The sequence below is a fragment of the Thermobia domestica genome, chromosome 3 (genome assembly GCF_964235325.1).
Source record: "Thermobia domestica chromosome 3, izTheDome1.hap1.1, whole genome shotgun sequence".
Lineage (NCBI taxonomy): Eukaryota > Metazoa > Arthropoda > Insecta > Zygentoma > Lepismatidae > Thermobia > Thermobia domestica.
Window position 1 is genome coordinate 68,449,396 of NC_137456.1, and position 23,752 is coordinate 68,473,147.

General features: G+C 36.8%; 1 protein-coding gene across 2 annotated transcripts in view; it reads right to left on the reverse strand.

The window, feature by feature from the left end:
- Positions 1-23,752, reverse strand: part of Tsp5D (Tetraspanin 5D) — a 221,402-nt gene that overhangs the window by 28,543 nt on the left and 169,107 nt on the right. For both annotated transcript variants that reach the window (XM_081751041.1, XM_081751042.1), the window contains 2 exons: positions 7,497-7,688; positions 1,795-1,974 (listed from right to left, as the gene is read on the reverse strand). In XM_081751041.1, coding sequence (XP_081607167.1) covers positions 1,795-1,974; positions 7,497-7,688 — 372 coding nt within the window. The remainder of the gene's footprint in view (positions 1-1,794; positions 1,975-7,496; positions 7,689-23,752) is intronic.

A 23,752-nucleotide genomic window follows, 5' to 3' on the forward strand; every position in this document is an offset into this window, starting at 1 on the left:
TTACAAATTTCAACCTAGAGACTTCAATTTTTTTTTGGAGAAGGAACTTCATACCCTATCAAATACAACAGTCCGTGCCGATTTTTCATTTAGAATTTTCTTCATTGTTGAAATGGTTGGATTGTTGAAATGGATATTCAAACCTTTAACAATCCAGCCATTTCAACAATGAAGAAAATTCTAAATGAAAAATCGGCACAGACTGTTGTATTTGGTAGGGTATGAAGTTCCTTCTCTAAAAAATTTGAAGTCTCTAGGTTGAAATTTGTAAGAGAAATTGTAAATTTTCGTGAAAGGTAAAAAATACACGAGAGAGATACGAAGACTGTAGTGACACCTATCGGCAAAACTTATCCCTTTACACCAACCTTATTCAACGCTAAAAACAAAAAATATAGTGAAGTAGGTAGTATCAATGAATTTTACAAATATTTCCTTGCATGGTTCCCAGAAACTCAAAAACTTACATATTAATGCAATTTTCATGTTCGAAAGTACGTACAATTGTGAATACAAGTACTTTTCTCGTTTATGAATAAACATTCTCAGCAACAGTCATTTATCTTCAGTGTTTCTTTCAGAAAAAATGTTCCGGGGGGGGGGGCACACTTAGTGTTAGGAAGGGCACTACCGGTATTCTATTTATTATTACATTATAGACGTATTATTTTGGTCTCCACCTGGGGCGCACTCTCAGAGCTCCGGGGGGCAGTGTCCTCCCAAAAACATGTCTGAAAGAAACACTGTTTAGCTCTGATTTCTGTTTTAAAAATCGTTAGTGCAAGCAGCATCTCTCGAGACATTCGCAAGCTTGTTGCAGGAAAAAGACTTTTTTTTTTTTTTCGTAAAGATATAATAGATGCCCATCTACTTTCCGGATTTCCCTATGTTCCTTTTATTTTTTAAAGAATTTATTTGGTAAGATTTTATCGATTTATTCACCTTTTAGATGCAAAATTAGATATGATTTTTCCCCTTGTAGTGCGCCTTATTGTACGATAATGACTATTATGCCCAATTTATATACTGAATTTGACATAACTGCACTAGATTCTCTTGAATAGTACTAGAGAGTTACGTTATAGGCATACATACTAGATCTAGAGCTGGACATAGAATTTAAGAACCGGTTCCTTCAAACCAGATCAAGTCGGCTAAGTGATACCATTGTATGTACTATGTTATTTCCATTGTGCTTCTATAGTAATTACTAGCGTCAATTAACCGCTTCGGTAGGTTCAAATAAGAAAAAATCAGTAATATGTTTCGTTAGTCAGTCACTTTCTACTATTACTGAAGTGCTCTGTGATATCGGTCATTTCCGATCAATTTTATATGTTACTCCCTCCCCAAGTTGTGGGGCTAAATTTAGATTTAAACGGCATCGGAAGTACCACTGTTCGTCTCAGCCACAACAAAAACTATGGATTTGACACTAATATTAGTCATTTTCAATCACTTTAAAAAAAAAACTACCCCCTTCTCTGCCCTTAAGTTGCACCGTCAAAGTGAAATGATAAAAATCATCCCAGATTCGAACCTCATCTATATTGAAAATTTGATCGCGATCGTCGGGTGGTTTAAGAGATATGAAATGAAAAACGTAAGTCACTTTCATTTTTATTTAAATAGAAGATAGATAAGCTATGTGTAGGTCAACATATTATTATTATTATTATTATTATTATTATTATTATTATTATTATTATTATTATTATTATTATTATTATTTGTTAATTACTTAACTAATTTACTTGCAAAGTTCTAAATTCAAACTCCTTCCAAAATTCTTACCTCATTATGAATATGCGTCCATATAATTTCCAAACTATTTGATGACGAGGAGTTATAATGGTGTTCAATTCCTGCTTTCAATTCTTCTCGCAAGGTGTCGCCCAAATGCTCTCGGAAGACAAACGCTAGAGTCGCTATCGTGAATTCCACTACGAACATAAATATAACGAGACTGAAATACTGGAAAAGAAAAAAAATTGATTGGTTTTAATAAAATTATACATAACATACTCCTATAATGCACATACTGATTGCAATTTATTCATGTTTTGATTCTACGAAATAACTCAACAATTCGACATACCGTAATACTGTAAGTAACTAGTTTCACTAACCATACAGAAAACAACCTTCTAGAGTAGGGTGACCAAATCGTCAACTTGCCTCTCCGTTCTCTCTCTCTCTCTGTATCTCACAAAAAATTGCAAATTTACACTTTTTCGTTTTAAAACCTATTGAAAAGGTGTGGAATTAATTAAATAACAAGTAACTATCAGCAACTAACAAAAAATGAAATTTTGAAAACATTGCTAAAAAATATATGAAACATTCATCAATATCTGTCAATCAACAAAATCTGTCACCGGTAAAATTTATAACGGACTACTATCGGATTCCAACTCCCTTTATTTGGTTTTTCTTACTTTTCAACATTGTTCCACTTACAACTAGTTTTCTTTCTATTTTCACTTTTATAGTTCCATACTTTTGTTCCCCTTTCGTAAATGACAGTATGTTACGTCTTAGTCAAATCACGGAAACACTGTACTGTACTGATGACAGAGATTCAGGCTTCCACTGCCCGAAACAGTGAGTAAAAACAGTTTGTTTTTCATATCATCTGCGGAGTGGGAGTCTTGGAAGAGGAGGCCTGGGAGGAAAAATAGTGCAGCCACTACATCCAATATCGGAAATGTCGTAATGACGTTGCTCAGTAATTAGACATATTCGAATATAATCACATAGCTTAGAAAATAATAATATAAATTAGAAAATTTTAGATTGAAAAGTTTTTTTTGCTCCCAATTACGTAAATACGGGGACATTTTGGCGTCCCGAGAAAATTTTTCGGGACACTGGAAATGGTGGTGAAAAAACGGGACAATCCCGTTTTTACGGGACGGTTGGTCACCCTATTCTAGAGGTCAATATATTTTGATGAGAATCGAATTCCATTAAGTTACACAGAAAATGAAGTATGCAGTATTCCACATAACAACTTATCAACTTATCCTCGATCTGTACAATTTAATAAAATACGATGAGGAATTAAAGATGTTGAAGTATACTGGAATTTAAATGATTTCTCCTTCAAAGTATCCCTTGCTTTTTCACGATGATTTTGCATTATATATATAAACGGTTAAATATATAATCAACACTAGCAGAATACTAGCAGAATATACGTTTCATTTTGAGAATGAAGAGATGAACTTGGATTTAAACAGCATTGGAAATGTCACTGTTCGTCTCAAATAACCTTTAAGTTATTGATTCGTCACTAATATTGGTCATTTTATATATATTCCCCTCATCCTGCTCCAAGTTGCGGGGCTGAATTTGGATTTAAGCGGCATCGCAAGTGTCATTGTTCATCTCGGCGACCCCGAAAACTATGGATTCTATACTAATATCGATCATTTTGGATCACTTATATATATAGGCCTATATATATATATATATATATATATATATATATATATATATATATATATATATATATATATCAACTGCCCGAAGTTACGGGGTTGAATTTGGATTTAAACGGCATCGGAAGTGTAACTGTTCATCTCAGCTACAATACCCCGAAAAATATGGGTTCGACACTAATATCGGTCATTTTTGATCATTTTTAAATATATGCCCCTCCCTTACGTTGCAACGTCCAAGTGAAATGATAAAAGCCATCATATGCCCGAATCTCATCTATGTTGAAAATTTGATCGAGATAGGTCGGGTGGTTCAAGAGGTACGAACTCAGTAATCTACTGGTTAAAGCGTTTGGCTCACGTCCGCGCAGTCCCGAGTTCGATTCCCGGCTGGTTCTTCCGAATTTTCGTCGTCCACCTAGCATCGTGAGGCAAACTGGGGAGTCACGTGAATAAAAGACGCGACAGAGCCACTAGATCTAGAAAACTCCTAAAGACATACCACATCGACTTGACACTTAGTCTTCTGTTCCAAGCGCTGCTATCGGCTGAAGGAATTTCACTCCCTTTCGCTAAAGCTCTCTCGCTTAGCAACAGCTGAACCCTTATTAACTCAACGCGTGGGTGTGTCGAGGATGTGAGCTTTAGTTCGCATTTTTGCCACGGCTCAAGACATTTTGGAAGCACTATAGAAAGCTCCCGATACGGCTGTTAGAGACATGGCGACGCAGCGCGCTGACGACGTTTGTCGCTCTACTGAACGTAGTTCTGGCGTTGGAGCTGCTAAGGCCTACAAAGGGTTGTCACGGCAAATGGTTTGATTTGGTTTAGATCAGTGCTATTCAACTATTTTTTTCTCGTGTACTCCTAGATACAGTACGCCATCCAATTGTACCTCTGAAGCTGTGTAAGAGAAATTAAACCGAAATGAACTTATTAAACTTAGTACACATTTCCTGTTGATTAAAAAGGGGGATAAACAGAGACCAAATAAGAGGACGCCAACTCCTCGATTCTCAGTCAAATCTTCGAGAGTGGAAGAATCAGAGCTGATTCTGGACTTAAGCAATTTCTATGCTTCATTTTTATTGATGTTATCGCAGAGAAACCATAATTCAATCAATATTGGAAATATACATATTTTAGGATTATGTACCCGCAGAAACATCTTCGCGTACACCCCCAGGGGTGCGCGTACACCCGGTTGAATAGCACTGGTTTAGATCAATATTGAAACCGGAAACTGTAGTTGATTTTTTATCACTTCCGGTTTTAGTAGAAAGTTAAGGATGGTGATAAGATGCATGCTTGGGGCGGTTAATCAACTGCAGAAAACCTTCCTTGTTATATATTACCGTTTTTGCTCTATAGTGATCAACGCTAAAACCAGCAATGGTTGATTTGTATCACCTCCGGAGGATGGATCACTTGCATCAACGAACTCAATTCCTAATTTTTCATCTTGAACATCCTGAACAAAATGGCGGTGATCTTTCAAGTGGTTTCTGAATTTTTTTTATCTCTCCGCAAGGGCGCCGATTTCTCTGTAAATTTGGAGAAGGGGGGCATTCAGATGCAGAAAGCATATGTGAGAATTTTAAAACAAATTGCATTCAAATTATGACAAATATTGTAAATTTACAAATACAGTATGGGGGCCCACATGAGCTTTAGGGGGCCCGGACCCCCTGGGTCCTCCCGGGATCGGCGCCCTTGTCTCCCTCACAGACTGATGAACGGACAGAGTAAAGGAGTTTTGGTAAACCAAATTTCTTAAAAAAGAAGTTAAGGGTCTTCACTACAGCGAAATTAAACTACCGCTAATTTTCGAGTTTTTCTGTAATATCTTCAAAACAAATAAAAAATATTCGAAAAGCAGAAACGTAGTGAACTAGACAATATAATTTTGCATGTGATACCTTTACCATAATTCACTTATCTGCTTTTGGTATGCCGCTATTTACAGAACCCGCAAAAAAATGCTAAATCTATCTACAGTTGCAAATCGAAAGCAGATAGATGAGTTGTGACAACGGTATTATATGCAAAATCGTTTTGTCTAGTTCACTACGTTTCTGCTTTTCGAATATTTTTATTTGTTTTGAAGATATTACAGAAAAACTCGAAAATTAGCGGTAGTTTAATTTCGCTGTAGTGAAGACCCTTTTTTCACCTCCATTGCTACAGCCATGCCTCTTCATCGCAGGTGCGACCAAAGACGACGTTGACTTGTAGACTTTATAAAGTTAAAAATTTGGTTCTGGATGGCGCTGTCAATGCTCTCCAGATCCCCTGTATGTCAGTGGTTTACTGTAATATGATTTTTCTACGCGAATCTTATATCTCCGTTGAATTCCTTAGTGCATGATATAGCTAAGCAGTATATGCTAAGAGTGCAATGAAGGTAGGCATAAACGAATCATTTTAATTACCAATGTCATCCAGGTGAGCGTTTACCCTTTGAATCACCGACGTGATTCATCTTAACCAGGAAACTTCGCATCAGATCCACTATACCTATAAGTTAGCTGGCTGCATGCTCGACAACACAATATCTGAGTGCGTTCCTCCAATGTAAACATCACCGTGACTAATACCAGGGGTAAAAATGAGGGGGAACGCGGGGGGGGGGGGACTTTGTGTTCAAGATATTTCTCAACTCAGAGCGTAATGGACAAGTTACGACGGAGTTTTCAGCAGCTAGGAATCCTTAACGATTTATTCGTACATGTTTGTCATCGTACAATATGTTTCAAACTTCTACTGTCTCTCCGTAATCCATATATTCTGTAAGTAAATCAATTTTTAAATACAGAATTATTAATAGCTAGAATACAACACGTTTAATAAAATCACAGGATATATATTTGGGGTAACTTTCAACATGCCTTCTCCTTTTTCTATACTTTACTAAATTTTACAAAACATCTTTCGGAAACTATTACACATATTAAAGTACAAGAATTAATGATTTTTTTTTTTTTAATTTAAAATTGTTAATAGAAGAAAGGTTTGCTCAAAGTTAACTTAAATATTTCAAATTCAATAAAATGCAATTTAGTATAATGCCATCTTATGTTCTTTCTTAGTAGGCGACTATTTGAAGCGTTCGCAAAGCGTTTTTATTGCTCATGAGTACGCTTGGAATACGCTATGTATTTAAATGTGGATGACTAATCACAATACGCTGCAAAAACGCGAAAGCAATAAAAACGCGAGGAAAACGTCAGCTCGAGCGTATTTGGTGCGATTCGGAACAATAGACCGACTGCTGTTTCGGAATCAGTAAAAGATGTCTAAAGGAAGGAAAAAAGAAAAGACATGTTGCCAGGCAAGGTTTTTTTTTCTTTAGCAAGAAACAGCTGCTTGGAATATGCTTTGTGCAGAGTAATGGAATTCTGCTATTATAGACCTGGACCTAGCCTGGAAACCCTAACTGGCTCACACTATGATTTATAACTCTAACAAAAGTAAACTTACCGAGTAGCCACCTAGGTCGCATTCGCTGCGGGAGGTAACGTATCAAAAACGCATTCTCGAATAGCCATACGCTTATATAAATAACCACGGACAGTGCTTGATTAAAAAAAAAAAAAAAAAACATTAAATCTAACATTTTCTTCAAGGATGTTATAAAATACAGAATCTGTCCATATGTGTCTTCACCCTATTAACTTAACTTAATGAAGCCAAAAACCAGCAGAATATCGGCACGTGTGATTGATTACTCTCGTTTCCGCTATGACTATCTGCTCAAAACATTGCGATCTTATTGAGCGGAGCGCACAGAGTAGGGGTGGCGATCTGGCGAAACTCTGACGTATGGCTTCACAAATTTGTTGTATAGGCAGATCTATTTTATAACATCCTTGAATTTCTTACTCTCCGGGACGGAGCTGCTAAAACAAAAGTCAGAGTTTATTTTTCTGAAACGGTGCAAGCCCAAAATTGGTCCGTTACAATGTGATCACCATCCGTTACAATGTGATGTGTCCGTTTGTGACTATTGAACAGTTTATTATGTCGATATCTAATGGTTGTAAAGTAACTTACAGTTATGAGCATGCATCTACTCTGGAACCATGATCCACAGCATCCGAAGAAGGCAACAATAAACATGATGACTCCGACGGTGATGCACAAACTGTCTGCACTGATCATGCTGTACTGTGGCAGCAATGACGTGTAGCCCTCGTATGCCAATCTCAGCCATATTCCAACACCTAATACTCCACATCCAACCAGCTACAATAAATAATAAAGAAAAGAAATAAATTAAAACAAATAACTTAACTGTAGTAAATATAATTACAAAATTATTTTAAATTATCTACAATCAAGGAAAATAACAGTTCGTATCATACCACTGAGTCTGAAAATATAAAAGTAACCAGGAGAGTTCTGTCGCTTTTTGTGGAAGTTTGTGTTCAATTGGCCCTCACACCATGCGAATGGAGGTAAGGCGGTCATTTGTTGGTGTGGGTATATCGAACATACCACCTGGTTCTGGCAGTTCAGTTACACCGTGAACATAAGGACAGAGTGAACATGGGATCTCCATAAGGGCGTGTATGCTGTACGAGTTCAAACTGGGGTTAAAGCGGGGCGGAAGATATGCCAGGCCTTTGGTGAGGGAGTCGTGACTACGCGGCAGTGCAGCGGTGGTTTAATAAATTTAAGGACGGTGACGAAACACTCGAAGACGCACCACGTGCCCGAAGGCCAACACATGTGCAAAATGAAGATTTTCAGGCAACAATTGAGGCGAACAGTGACCTGACATATGAGGAACTGGAATTACAATTCAATATGAGTGAATAAACCATTCGGCAGCATCTCCATCAACTTGAACACTACAAGTTGGGTCAATAGTCCCACATGAATTGACTCCGGGCCAGAAGGAAACGTGAGCAGACATTTGGGTTTCTTTCATGTCTCGTCTCAGGAAGGAGAAATTTCTGGACATAGTGATGACATATGATGAGAATTGGGTCCTGTATGAAGCCCGACAGCGCCTTCATCATTGGGTAGCGTCCCATAAACCGGTTACAAAACAGCGGAAACCAGCACTGCACCAGAAGATGGCCCTCCTGTGTGTTTGGTGGACTACTCACGACATCGTGTATTGGGAACTTCTACCAGCTGGTCAGAGCATCAATGCAACTGTGTACTGTCAACAGTTGAGCCGTGTCCAAGAAAAACTCAAAACTCTGGAGCCAACACTTCTGAATTGCAAAGGGTCCTCCTGTTACAGGACAACGCTAAGCCCACGTGGCTAGAATGACCCGAGACACCGTTCTATGCCTTGATTGGGTAACACTATTGCATCCGCCATGCTCCCTGGACATTACACCGTCCGATTATCACCTATTCCATTCGTTGAACAATCACCTTAGATAATGCCAGTTTAAATCCCTAGTAGAGATGCAAAATGCACTAGATACCTTCTTCCCTTCACGGCTTACCAAGATCTACCGCGATGGAATCCATGACCTTTCAGAACTTGGCAGAAGGTCGTGGATGCTGGGGAACTATTTTTGATTTTCCAGATACGCCTTAGGTGACATATCGATGTTCGAATGTGGTGGGTGAAAAAGCGACAGAACTTTCTTGGTTACCTTTATATTTATTTCAACCCCCTGTGCCAAGCTGTTTTAGGTGGGAAAAGATTTATAAATGGAAATTATACTTAAAATTCGATCATCATTGTGGATGTTTAAACCATCTTATCTTTAAACCAGATCACAACGAATACATTGTTCCAAATTTTACACTTTTATTTACGGCTCAGAAGTTCTAAAAATGATGAAACCTCATAAAGATGCTGTTCAAATTTGAACGGTTTATTATTCGAATATTCATATATATTCGTTATTCAAATATTTATAATTATTCGGACAAATTATTTGAATAATTGTTCATAATATTATGACGAATATGTGAATGTTCAGCACGAAAATAGTGGATATTATAAGATTGCAATGTTATCAGGATCACGTTAGTGGGCCTTATAAGATTGTAAATTTTATTAGGATCACGGTAGTGGGCCTTATAACATTATAATGTTAGTAGGATCATACTACTGGTCCGTATAACATTATAATGTTAGTAGGATCACGCTAGTGGGCCTTATAAAATTGTAAATTTTATTAGGATCACGCTAGTGGGCCGTATAAGATTGTAAATGTTATTAGGATCACACTACTGGTCCGTATAAGATTGTAAATGTTATTAGGATCACACTACTGGTCCGTATAAGATTGTAAATGTTATTAGAATCACACTACTGGGTCGTATAAGATTGTAAATGTTATTAGGATCACACTACTGGTCCGTATAAGATTGTAAATGTTATTACTAGGTAGGATCACCAGTGAGCCTTATAATATTGTAAATGTTAGTACGCCAATTCGTTACTCTACACGATAGCTCTTGAATGAAAGCTAATATTATTAATTTATTTATTGCAATAGATAGATAGAGCGATTATTTTGTCTGTGTTTCGTTTATGGAGTCAGTCTGATAAGATCATCACCGAACGGTGACTTCAACGGTGGCTACCCACATCCTTATTTGTTTTGCATAATCCACTTCACTGTCCTTAGCAGAATTTATTATTTGAATAAAATGAACGCACCATCCGACACCAATAATTTCGAACACCGATTAAACGTCTTTCCTCTTGCTATGTGAATTAAGTTTTTGAGCATCTTTGCATATGAAATAAGAACGAACAAACAAATAAGCTGTATAACATTTGAATGTCATGTCTTGCGAAGGACGAAACGGAACCTACTACGTATTAATGGGAACAGACTATTAAATATTTTTCAAAAGCTAACAATTTTTCTTTTGCCCGTTTCTCGTAAATGAAAAGAGATAATGAAATGTAACTTACCACAATAACTTACATAAGTTATTACAGAATAAATAAATTATTACAAAATAAATACAAATATTATTTAAAAAGTAGTTAACAAGAAACAAAGAAGGCATGATAAATCATCAGTTGCAGTTGAGTTCATTTTTCTAGTCCCTGCCTTAACCTAGATTTTGGGGTAATTCAAATTCTGGTCACATTTTAATTTCTATGGGTGGCAACACTGAAAATTGTTCCTATTCATATTTTCGGGTATAGAATAGCATTATCTATTATTGTGGAAAGTTACATTTCAATATCTCTCTTCACTTACGAGAAATGGGCAAAAGAAAATTTGTTAGCTTTTGAAAAGTATTTAATAGTCTGGCGCCTTAACGTGGGTTTCGAAGCCCAATACTAGGGCTTAAATCCAATGCAGTTGAAAAGTACACAGACCATCATGCAAGATTAGCCCTCAAAATTTGGGTCGCTCCCCATTACACTATCTCGCCTCCAAGGGAGCCGTATTACAGGACCACGCGACCACTAGTCCGGGAATCTGTGTACTACGAATGAACAACTGTATAATGAATAAATTAAGTCTATTTTAATATGATAGAGTAGCGTTAAGTTATAACTATTCATTTCGATCTTATAACTAAGTTAGGGTGGTTCACTTTTCTTAATGCATATACATGAGATTTCTTTGTTGCTTCTGCATTTCATAATATAAGATCAATGCTAGAATACAGGGTGGCCCAAAAGTAGGTATACACCTCTGCATTGATCAATTTTGTATAAAATTCTAGCTTATGGGTTTATTTGCTTCGGCTGTTTCGGACTTAAGTTATAAGTAAAAAGAAGTTATAACAAATAATAAAGAAGCTAGGTCTACCTGTTTGATAACAATAAGAAATAATATGAAATACAGTGAGCTGATCAGTACGGGACAGTACCTACTTTTGGGCCACCCTGTACAATTTGTGTGTTCCACATACAGAAAAATATAGTATGAATATACAAGATGTAAACACAGGCCAGAAGCGGATCTAGTTCGGGACCGGGGACGCCTCCCCCCCTGTTTTTTTAGTGACAAAAATACTTGAAACTATTACTTATATATTTTTGAAAGTTATAGTAAATTCATGATATACTTATGGATTCTGGTTGCACCCCAGTTTTTACCTTCTAGATCTACCTCTGATACAGACAGAGTATATGTCACCAGTATCATGTGTGTCTCACTGTAAAAAAAAAAAAAGAAAAGAAAAGAAAAAAAGAAAAAGAAAAAGAAAAAGAAAAAAATAAAAAAGGCCAACAACAAAAACAATCTACTAACTTATTTAACAGTGAACTTTTTAAATATACAGTAGGGAGACCTGGGTTCGATTCCCGGTGGAAGCTCATGTGGTTCGGATCCTACGTTAAGCAATAGGTCCACGTCACGTATAGCCTTGCTGCTGAACGGGATGCTAACCTGGAAATGAAATCAAAATTAAATGCACAGTGCATAAATTTGTAATCTGTTTAAGAAGAAAAAAATACCAAAAATTATTAGCGATGAACGACATAGCAGCATAAGTTTTTTTTTTATTTTTTCTCGATTTATCGAAAAGTACGCATGAGAATCCACACTGAAACATCTCATTTTGTTCAAATCAACTTGATGCGGTTTATCGATTATGTCTTATGTTTGTACAACATTATAGTTAAATAAAAAAATTAAAGTTGAATTGCTAATTATAATTCCCTTCAACTATAGCGTCATGTTGCTAATGCCATAATGAAAAGATTGATGTGGGTAATGTATACTTCGGTATTAGTTTCGTGTTAATAAATGGTGTAGTTATCGTACAACTTCGGCTTTTTTAGGGTTAAATTACAATTCTCGAAAATTACGCATGTGGATTTACACTTACCCATATCATTTTTACAACTCAATGAGATCTCGTAATCATCATCATATTCAAACATTATCAATCCACTATTGGGTGAATGTCTCTCCAATTCTTCTCCTCTACGAGGGTCAATCAAAAAGCAATGGCAATTTTTGCGTAATATCTTTATATCCACACAAGAAGAGCTACATACACCATTTTCCTACATATGCCTCCTGCACGGCAATGCTCTTTTGGCATTATGTAATCAGATCCTGTATCCTGTTCACGAAGGTCTTGGGTTTCTCATGAAGCCACGTCAGCACCACCTACTGGACCTTGTCATCTAACCTAAACGGACGATCACGCAGCGTTTCTTTCAAAGGATAGAAGATGGGTTAAACCGATGGTACTAGATCAGGGCTGTACGGAGGATGGGGGAGCAACTCAAACCCAAGCCAGTGCACATTGTTTACTATTTGTTGTATGAGGCATGACACGATTGTGGAGTATGAGCAGCCTCTTAGACAACAGTTCTCGTTGATTTTGATGAGTTGCAGGTTTCAGTTTGTCTTGCAAGAAAGAAACAATAACTTGCACTGTTTACAGTTTCTCCGTGTGGGTATACGACACGCTGTTCCTCTGTGCTCCATTGGTGGACAGGTGAGTTTATAGTATGGCCTGGCCTATTTGTAATGCGACAATTAACTGAGTGCGGTAGTGGTGCATAGTTCTATTTTCACGTCACTCCAAATATACAAGTGGTGACGTCAGACACACCAAGTCTTGGTTTATTTTTGCGAAAACGCCAAATAACCTTTAGCTTTTGATTTATCTTCGTGTCTATGAAAATTCTTTTCTAGATAACTCAGCAATGCTTCTTGTATTAGGACGTTTCCTACATCGTTTCTTATCGCTTGGTATCCAGCCAAGTATTGATTCTGTCTATTGATCATTTATTCTTCTTGTAATATATCCAGACCATGCCTTTATTTTCATGATAATATAAGTCACTTCTACCATCCTTCTGATCAATGTGATTTTTCTATCTTTACGAGTGAATCCTAGCATACATTTCACCATGCTTCGTTGTGTCAATGAAATTTGTTGATTTGTGTAGGTCTCATCTGTCGACTTTTTTCTTTTCATTACAAGCCAATAATGTTGGAAGAAGTCTTCACTGTTACAACCGTATATTGTTCTTCAACGAGCGGGAAACTAGATTATTTTATGAAAGATGTAGAAAAACAGCGTATCTTAAGAAACTTTATCCAATACACTCAGAGGAAGGACTCTATTCCGCCTTTTAAATCGTTATTTGGTAAAGAGTCATTACGATGATATGTCATCCTAGAATAAGGAATAACTTCTAGTATGTAAAATAAATAAGCTGTGCTAAAAATAGTATAAAGGATTACGCGATTCGATGTCTAGTATATTCGGAGGGGCATTATGCAGTAAGACAAGCCACATATCCTTTGATCGTATGCAACCAACACTTCTTTGCTACTGTGCAGGTTGCATAAAACCTAAGGAATTTAAAGATTTATAAGCAGAATATGGATAGCAACGTTAACTGTGAAGATGTTAACGTTGACTCCATTAACAAAATGGGGTGAAATAATTGCTCTAACTGTCTATTGCAATAAATAAATAAATCGCTTTCGTTCAAGGGTTATTGTGCTCAGTAACAGACGGACTAACAGTACAATGTTATAAATGGCACTACTGAGACCCTAATAAAGTAATTTACAAATTATTAACGTCAGAGCTATTTATATTTGTGACGAAAGTTCCCATTTTTATTATGGAAACACCAAGTGAAGAGAGCATGCCAAATTGTTTAATCTCTTCGTGTCAATGATATCGACTGTAGGCAGGATTAAGCATATCGGCTATTAACTATGTATTTACAGTGAGACCCAACTGATCTGATTGATTACTGAATTTTTGGAGAATCTAATTATTTGCTTGTTTTATTCAGTAACTCTTTATTTCTCAGACTTTAATAACCACAGACATAGGCTACATTTCAATATCGTCTTTAATATCCAATATCACACTGTATAAACAAACCTATTATAGATAAAAAGTAATTTATAACTCTTATATCATACGAAATGACCCATATGACCCATATCAACTTATGTTCAGCTGCAAATATGATAAAACCAAGTTTATTGCGACGGATTTTCCATAAAAATCACTACGAATTACGAATAATGGATGATATACAACTTCGCTCTACTCACATTCCTCTTATGCTTTTTAAGCGAAAAAAAAATTATAGGCGTGATTTGTAGAGAAGAATTAGATTACATATTTCTGGTTGCCTAAAATGAACCGAAAATTAAAATAAAAACTCAATGAAGAAAAAAAAAGGATGAGAATTGACTTTTCAGCAAAAAGATGGAAAGAACTGGTCTGTATTAATCACGGAAGTAGGAGGAGAAAATGCAGAGGAAGGGATTATAAATATTAAATGAAATCTCCAATTTAACGTCCCATGCATTCTACAAAAAAAAAAAAAAAAAAAAAAGAAATGAAATCTGTAAGTTTTACATCCCACGGTTATGCCGGCTAGGCTAAAGGAGACTGTGATGATGAGAAATGAATGAAATGGTGGAATGAAACGGGTGAAACCCAGGAAAAATCAAGCACACGGTGTTTGTCCACTACAAAGCTCACTTGATGCGAGCTGGAATCGAACCAAGGACCCCATGCACCAGAGATGAGTGCTCTACAACTAAGCCACCCCGGCCTTGCGTTCTACATTTACAAGAAATTACATGCCATACCACTTAAAATTCTCAATTAGCCCACCGAGACCCTATGACAGGAGTACCTACAGGGTAAAGAGAATTCCCATTCGATACACTTTCTGACATTTCCCTATGTCACTTTTCGCTTTTGTCCTTTTATCTCCAGTGATTTGTGATTTACAAGCATTGTACGTTTTATCTGACTGTGCGAGAACTTATAATTAAATGAAGGCCATTTCGTTAACGGTATACCACAACAAAACTTTTTCCAACAAAAAGTTTCCATGATCTTTCTTACGATGTAAAAGAAAAATGTCACATACTTTTTGTTATTTAAAAGTTTTCGGATCCCGAAACTCCTCTGTAAAGGAAGAAGAGAACTTACTTGTTGCACCTACTCACATTTCTCTGTTTCACTATTTTTATATCATTCTTTCATCTCTAACTGCTTGTATTTCATACACACTGGATGTTTTATCTGAAACACCTGGTATGAACGAGTAAATCCCGATCAACAAACCCAAAAATATATTAGGCGTAGTACCTTGAAATTTTGAATACATATTCCTCATGCGCCCGGGGGCCACTGTGGCTCAGTAGTAGAGCGTTCACCTCTGGTGCATGAGGTCCTTGGTTCGATCCTAGCTTGTGTCAAGTAAGATTTGTAGTGGACAAACACTGTGTGCGTGGGTTTCCTCGGGGTTTTTCCGTTTCCTCCCACTTTCATCATTCCATCATTTCATTCATTTCTCGTCATCACCGTCTCCTTTAGCCTAGCAGGTATAGGCGTAGGACGCAAAAATTAAAGATTTCATTTGTTTTTTTTTTCTCATGCACCCCAAGCTTGACGATAAAATGGAGTTTTACAAAATGTGAATCCTAACGAAGGAAGTAATAGTGAACATTTTAAGTAACTCCAGTTGAATCTATTTTTTTTTTTTTTAAATGTATACCTATATCTTTCAAATATTTCCCATAAACCTTATTCTCCCATGCAAAGAACAAAAATTCTGCTACTAGATTTATGTATAAAGCGCCACGCAGAAAAAATTGAAGTCTATATAATATTAACACCTTATTAAGAGATATTAAAATAACTAAATTATACACGGCCGGAAGATAATCATTATACGTACAGTTAGACGTTAACGTTTATAAGTATTTATAATTCATCTTTTAAGTGTTAGCCAAGTGTTATTAAATGACATGAAGCTAAACAAGTTTAAGTTAAGAACTGAGGAAAAATAAAAATGATTCCGGAAGTATGTTCTTCATAAATCAATGTGATGGTGTGCATTTACAATTTAAATAATCAAGATTAAATCGTGACTTAATCCGATTAAAATCACCTTCACTTAATTATCTTAGAAATAAGTGTTATCATTAGGGTTTCACTCTTTAACAAGGTGGTCACTGGATATGCAATACTGGATGTTATTTTCTTCCTCTTTAATTTTAATTACGGAAGTCTTGTAATTTATTGAAATAGGTTATGTAATGAAAGCAAAGCTTTTTTTAATAGAAGTGGGTAAATATATAATGCATAATTTATATAATATAAAAGTTAAGTAGACCTCGAAGATTAGGATTCTACATCTGCAAAAATTAACTATACCGAAAATACAAGTAATTCTCTTTTATCAGGGATGTCATTTAGAGTTGTGATTTGACAATTGCCTCCATATATACATTTTAACACATAGTATAATAACAACAATAAACAGCTTGAAACTATTTATATGTGGGTTCGCTCACCCTCTCCCTCCTCTTCCAAGCAAAACCTGAAGTAAGATTACTTCCTTTTCTTACCAAATTTCCAGTTTATGTGGAAGAGAGCTCATTCGTGGTTCAGCGGTTAGCATACGTATGTGCCTTTGCAGTGGGAAACCCGGTTCCGATTCCGGACTTCACGTTAATCACTAGTTCCACGTCTTACAAAGCTTCGCTGCTGAAAGGGACACTAAACTAAAATCAACTCAACTCAACTCACAAGACTCTAATATGAACACTTGTAGTTATTACATGCCGTCCCTCAGGGCCGGCGCTATAAGTTTTGCCGCCCTGTGCGATACTTTGACATGTCTCCCATTTATTATCTTCTTTCTCAAATTTTGCCGCCCCTGTATTCTTTTCTTTTTCAAATGTTGCCGCCCGTCAGACTTGCCGCCCTGGGCGATGGTACGGCTCGACCCCCCCTCGCGCCGGCCCTGTCGTCCCTCACCACATTATATCACCTGAGCAGAGAGCTTAATCACAAAATCACGCATCGGTCCCTCTTTTCAAACCGGAAGTGGTAGATATCAACTGTTTTCGGCTTCAACGTTCATCGCCATAGAACAAAAGGGTAATAGATAGCGATAAGCAGTTTTCAGCAATTGATTTAGTGTCTCATTGTTAGGAAAACAAACCATCACCATCCACAACACAGTACCAAAACCTGCACTGGTTGAAATTCACTAATACTTCCCGTTTCAATACTTATTCCATACAGCGAAACCGGTTAGAGATGGCGAATAATGGCTTTTTGATGTGGATTCATCGTCCGAGGAACAGGTCTTATTTTTCAGCTAACTCCTTTATTGCGACCAGTAGTTATAGACATACTATCTTCAAATTTGAGTATTGAATTCACATAGTTTGGAAGTCTAGCATAATTTTGACACTGTGAAATGAAACGCACTTTTGTTTCCTTTTAAAGAATTTTTGTCACCGTCGGCACCTTCCAAACCACAGAGACTGGTATTCCATACTTCCAACCTTATTCCATATTTAGGCACTTCCCTATATTTGTGACATGATCTAAATAAACTAACATAATGTATGTGAATGTGAAAGTAATTTGGATTCTAGAAACCAAAAGAATCAATATACGAGGAGGACCCAAAAGAAACCGGATTGAAAGAGCACCGCCATTCCTAAGCGTAGTAGAGAGTTCTCCTGCTAGGTGGGTCTAGTAGAGACCTTCCCAAATCAGCTAACCAAACGGCGTCTGCGTAGAAGGTTAACGTTTGATCGTATTATTGTTTTTCTCAACTGTTCTCGTTTGCTGCCCGCAAAATCATTATAGCAGATTCAAAGGAACAAAGAGTGTGTTTGAAATTTTGCTTCCTACTTGAAAAATCAGAAACGAAAACTTACCAAATGCTTCAACAGGCTTTCAAGAAGGATACATGAACCGCACTCAATTTTTTGAGTGGTTTAGATGCTTTAAGTGTGGTAAGATAAGTGTTGAAGTTCATGTTCGTTCTGGGTGCTCTTCATCATTTCGAAACGACGAAAACATCGAAAAAATTCTGTCAAAAAATCAACAAGGATCGTCGTTTTATGATCGATGATATTTCAAAATAGACAGGAGTGAGTTGGAGCTCGTTCCAGCGTGAGGTTGTATAAATGAGACGTGTTGCCGCTAAGTTTGTTTCCCGCCTGCACACACAGGATCAAAAATATTCGTTTGAATTTGAGCCAGGACTTGAAAAATCAGATTAAAAGTGATCCAAACTTTTTGACCAACGTGATGACAGTTTCCGAGAATTAGACAAAAATCTAAAAGGAAAGTGTTTTGATGGTGTAAAAGCTGTACAAAGAACTTCGCAGAAAATCTTTGAGTTTTACGTCCCACGGTTATGCTGGTTAGGCTAAAGGAGACGGTGATTATGAGAAATGAATGAAATGGTGGAATGAAGAAAGTGGGAGGAAACGGGAGAACCCCGAGAAAACCCACGCACACGGTGTTTGTCCACCACAAAGTTCACTTGGCGGGAGCAGGGTTTGAGCCCGGGACCCCATGCACCAGAGGTGAACGCTCTACCACTGAGCCACCGCGGCCCACCAGAAGAACTTCGTAGAGTGCACTGGACGATATAAAAATTGAAGAGTTACATAGGTGCTTCAAACAGTGGGAAAGAGGATTGGAGAAATGAATCGCATTTAAGGAGAGGACTTTGAAGGAGACTGAAAGAATTTTGTAAAATAAATAAATAAATAATATTTTTTATTAGAACAAAAGTTCGGTTTCTTCTTTTGGGTCCCCCCTCGTATACTGAAAAGTCTACTCGTAAATTAGTTTTTTTTTTATTATTAACTTTTAATTCTCGTTGATTAGTCGCCTTAATTTTGTAAAAATAATATATTTTTGTTTGCGTAAAAATATCATAATAAAAAATTATGAATGAATAAGCTAAATTTCAACAGTATCATTCTATCGTTGTTAACGACATCCTATCATGTCGCCTTTTTTGTTTGTAAGTTGTTTTGCACATTCATTCTTTTGTAGCGTTATTTTCTTTTTTGATTCTTTGCCAAAGAAGTAACCACGCACCAAAAATGGGAGAATTACTTTTGACAACAGCCAGGTTCATTTATAACGAAACAACAACAACCAGAGAATCTACAAACAGGCAGTCTGTGTTGTACGTACGTACGTACGTGCTGCGCTGTGTGCCTACTATTCCTTACGACATTTTAACATATAAAGACAAAAGAAGATCACGCAGCGAACGAACACATTTACAACGAAAGCTTATGCATGCATGTTCGTTCTTTTTCATATCCAAATTAGGTAACGTTGCTTTACATAATAAAAGAAACGGATTACTAGTTTCTTTCTTTTCTTCTTCTTTATTCTTTTTGAGATTGTAGAGATTTCGACAAGGATATTAGAGATAAATTACTGTATGGCATAAAAAGAATTATCATTATTATACCTAGGTAATAAGACTCGAGTTACCCTTGCTGCTGGTCTAGTGGCCACCAAGAAAGCGTAGGCAAGTGGTTATTGATCTCCGTTTCACAATAGGGAGGTCCTAGGTTTGAATTCGATGGCCGGCCATGCTGTCAGTTTGCAACAATGGAGCTCGTGTGACGTGATTTTCGTGCAATGATCTTTTACGAATTTTAAGTACTGTTTAACGCAAGAACAGTGCCATGATCATTTAGAAAAGTGTTCCGGGGACTCTGCCTCTTCACGCGCAACTGCTATTAGTTGGTTTGCAGAATTTAACATGGTCGACAAAGTTTGACAGATGAGCCTCGCTCTGGGCGCCCTAGCACCGCAGTTACGACGAAAATGCCACAGCAGTAGGAAATCTTGTGAAAGAGGATCTCCATTACGAGGAAATTCAGTCAATCCAGAAGATTTGGTCAACTGCAGCCCAGTCCATAATAAAAGATTATCTCGACCTTTGCAAGCGTTGCTGTCGCTGGGTCCCACATGAGCTTACGCCAGAGCAAAAAAGATGACTGCATGAAATGATGCCGCTATATGTTTGAAAGACTTTCACAGGGGCAAAGACGTTTATAATATCATCACAGGTGACGAAACATGAATTCACAACTATGGCCCCGAAACGAAACAGCAGTCGAGAGTATGGTGTTTTCAAAATGAAACTCCATCTTCGAGAGTTAAACAAGCGCAGAGCGTGGATAAAGTTATGGTGGCTTCTTTTCTTCTCTAAGACTCGCCATGTAGCAACTATACAGTTGGTATAGTGACGATAGACGTACAGTGACAGCAGAGAAGTACGTTACTTATTGCCTTCTGACTGTCTTTGAAGCTTAGAGATTTGCTCACCGAAAGTCTTCACTATCTTACTTTCTTCTCACAACAATGCACGGCTACACATAACAGCGAAAACGTTGACGTTTCTACAGAAAAGTGGAGTCCCTATTCTACCGCACCTGGTTTATTCTCCAGATTTAGCTCCTTGTGCCTTTGCCTTCTTCGCAAAACTCAAGAAAAAGCTTCGAGCATGACGCTTTCAAACAAATGAAGAAGTTAAAAAATATTTGACTCGTGTTTTTATAAGAATGCGAAAGTGTATTGATGCTTGTAGGCATCTTTGAGAAATTGTAAATATATATATATATATACATTTTCATGTAAATAAATTGATTTTTAAGGCAGGGATGCAAATAAACAACAAAATTTTACTAGCCCACATTCCACAATAGAAATCATTTACTCACCTTCGGAATGATATTAAATACTCGCCCGCAGCAATGAACCACTCGCCCCGGACGAGTGGGCGAGTGGTCATTTGCATCTCTGTTTTAAAGAGTATCTAAAAAAAAAAAAAAAAAAAAAAAAACTTTTGCATGGCCCTAATAAATATTTTTTTTTCTAATTTTAGGATACTGAGTAGTGCAAGTTCCATTTCAGTTCAGTTATGTAAACCCTCACACAATTGTTCCTAAATAACTTCTCACAACGTCAAAGCTAAGGCAAATGATTTTCTGGCACCCCAAAGTACTGGTCTTATCCCAGTAAAAGGAGATTGCAGATCGGAATGACGTCCAACGACAATAATCTTTTAATATCAACGGTTTATTGGCCTCAATTATTAGAGCCGTAGCTCAGTCTGATCTGAAGTCACTACATAAGCTTACGATACGTTTCCAAGTTTAACACCTATAATATTTGCAAGCAATTAATTTCAACACAAAAGTAGAGTATTTAATGGCGTCATTTGCATTCAATAAATCTATTAAATTTTCTTCTTAAACTTCTGTTTGTTCATGTACGGACAGCCTTATCAATAGTGTGGGAAGCAACTCACATAACTATTCTAAATCTAAACTAACTTCTATAACAATTTTTGATCAAATATTATACTTTACAATGCGTTAGATGCAGTCTCGGACTGAGAAGGGGGGGGGGTACAGGGCCCCGGCAGGAGCCTCACTTGGAGGACCCCATCTTCCCTTCCCATGATGGTGGGGGAGCTGGCTTTTCTTCATGAAGCTGCCAGCTTCATTTACGCATGTGAATGGGACTCCAGGGGGGGGGTCTCTTTCTTTACGATATTGGAATAACTTGTCAAACAACTAACAGAAGGCCCTCAACAGGACTATAAAAGTCAATCCCATTTCGGTATTCAAAGAGCCCCCAATACACATTTAGAGAATATGATGCTGGGGGGCCTATTCTTCATATTGTTGAAATATATTCTTACTAGGTCCCAAACAAACGGCCCCAAACAAAACTTCATAATACTGTTAGTTTCATTCCAATAATGGGACCCCTAAGACTACACTTAATGCTGGGAGCCACCAAGCTCTGAGAACGGAACAAACTACAACGTGTAACTATAGAGAGGGCCCCAGCAGGGATCCCTGCCCTCCGGCCCTGGCCAGTCCGAGCCTGATTAAATTATGTACACTTATGTCCAAAATTGTTGTCGCATGTCTTTAGAAATTACATAAATAGAAATAACTCTCTTTCTTGTGATACAAAATGTCATATTTCTTCTTGGAAATAAGCAGAAAAACAAAACACATATTTCCAAAAAATATTTCAATAAAAAATTAAGAAATAAGCAAGTTATAATTTAAAAAAAGAAATCTCCGAAACTTTCATCGAAAAATTCTAAGTTCCATTTTCGTAAACGTGGCAAACGCGCAGCGAAATTTACAAAGAGGGAGGGAATTTTATGCTTTCTTAGTAATACAACGTAAATCTGTCATAAGGTTAGTTACTATACATGTGGCACAGCTCTAACAATCATTGCTATTAAGCATTTTACATTTAAACAAAGGACTAAATAGAAATAAGCTACAAAATGTGCGAAGCGATCAGGCATTTTGTGTTAGTGGTTTCGTTACATGCGTCTGCCAAGGTGCAGTTCTTACCGTGCTTTCGTAGAGTAGTCGGTTAAAGCTTCTTCTTTACATACTTTATTTTTCCACGATCATGACTTCGAATCCCATACCCTATAGTAACTTTTTTTTTTTTTTTTTTTTTTTTTTTTAGAAAAGCTTGATTCTGTGAATTCCTTAAGGAACAATGTTTTGTTCTAATAATGCTCGTTAGTATTATTCTCTTCATTCGAGTTTATTTGAATATTTCCAAATAATTTAGAATTATGTCTTTAATAACATTAAAACTGTCAAGAATTTTATAAAAAGCGGAAGCTTCATTTATAATCATTTTCATAACCGAAATGAGAAACTTACAAATAGTGGAATTTTAATTAACATATGACTAAACTTTCATAAAACAGTAATTAAATAAAACATTTACTCCGCATAGTTTCTGCAAGTAATATGCAGGTAATAGACAGAAATAATGGACGTAAACTATTAGATGTCGATTAAAAATTAGTAGGGATAGTTCTAAAGCCAAGTAGAAAATTCTCTCTGCTTCATGAAAATAATGAACATTTTACAAAAATAATGGTATTTTTACTATATCGGAAATTTGTTTAGTAAATGAACAAATAAATAAAATACAATTATATAATTGAATCACTCTTACTCGATAGCTTGAAGAGAAACTGTGTCGGCCGCGATCCTTCGGTTTTCTTCGTAGCACACGAAGGGACACCAAGTTGATCCGAACCAAGGGAAAGGGTGTAGAAAGAAATAGTGGCACGCTACAGAACGGCATGATATGTGTGAATGGTCACGGCAGCGACACGGACGGATCATGGCAGGGGAATGACATGGGCATGATACACTATGTGTGAATTGATCTTTAACTGAAAACTGGCACATTCAGAGCATGAGGGAGTCAAGTTCACTTTTGATATTTTAGACATGTTTAAGATCTCTACTTGAATCTCCTTTCAGAGCGCATAAGGTTCAAAGATTCATGTTCAGAAATTGTTAAAAATGCAAAGTATATCTGTCATAATGTTAGTTACTATACATATGGAATAGCTCTAATAATGATATTAAGCATTTTACATGTAAACAAAGGAATAAACAGAAATAAGCTACAAAATATGCTAAGGATCATGCATTTTGTGTTAGTGGCTTTCTTATATGCGTCTGCAAAGTAGTCCGCTCTTAACTTACCTTTGTAGAGTAGTTATT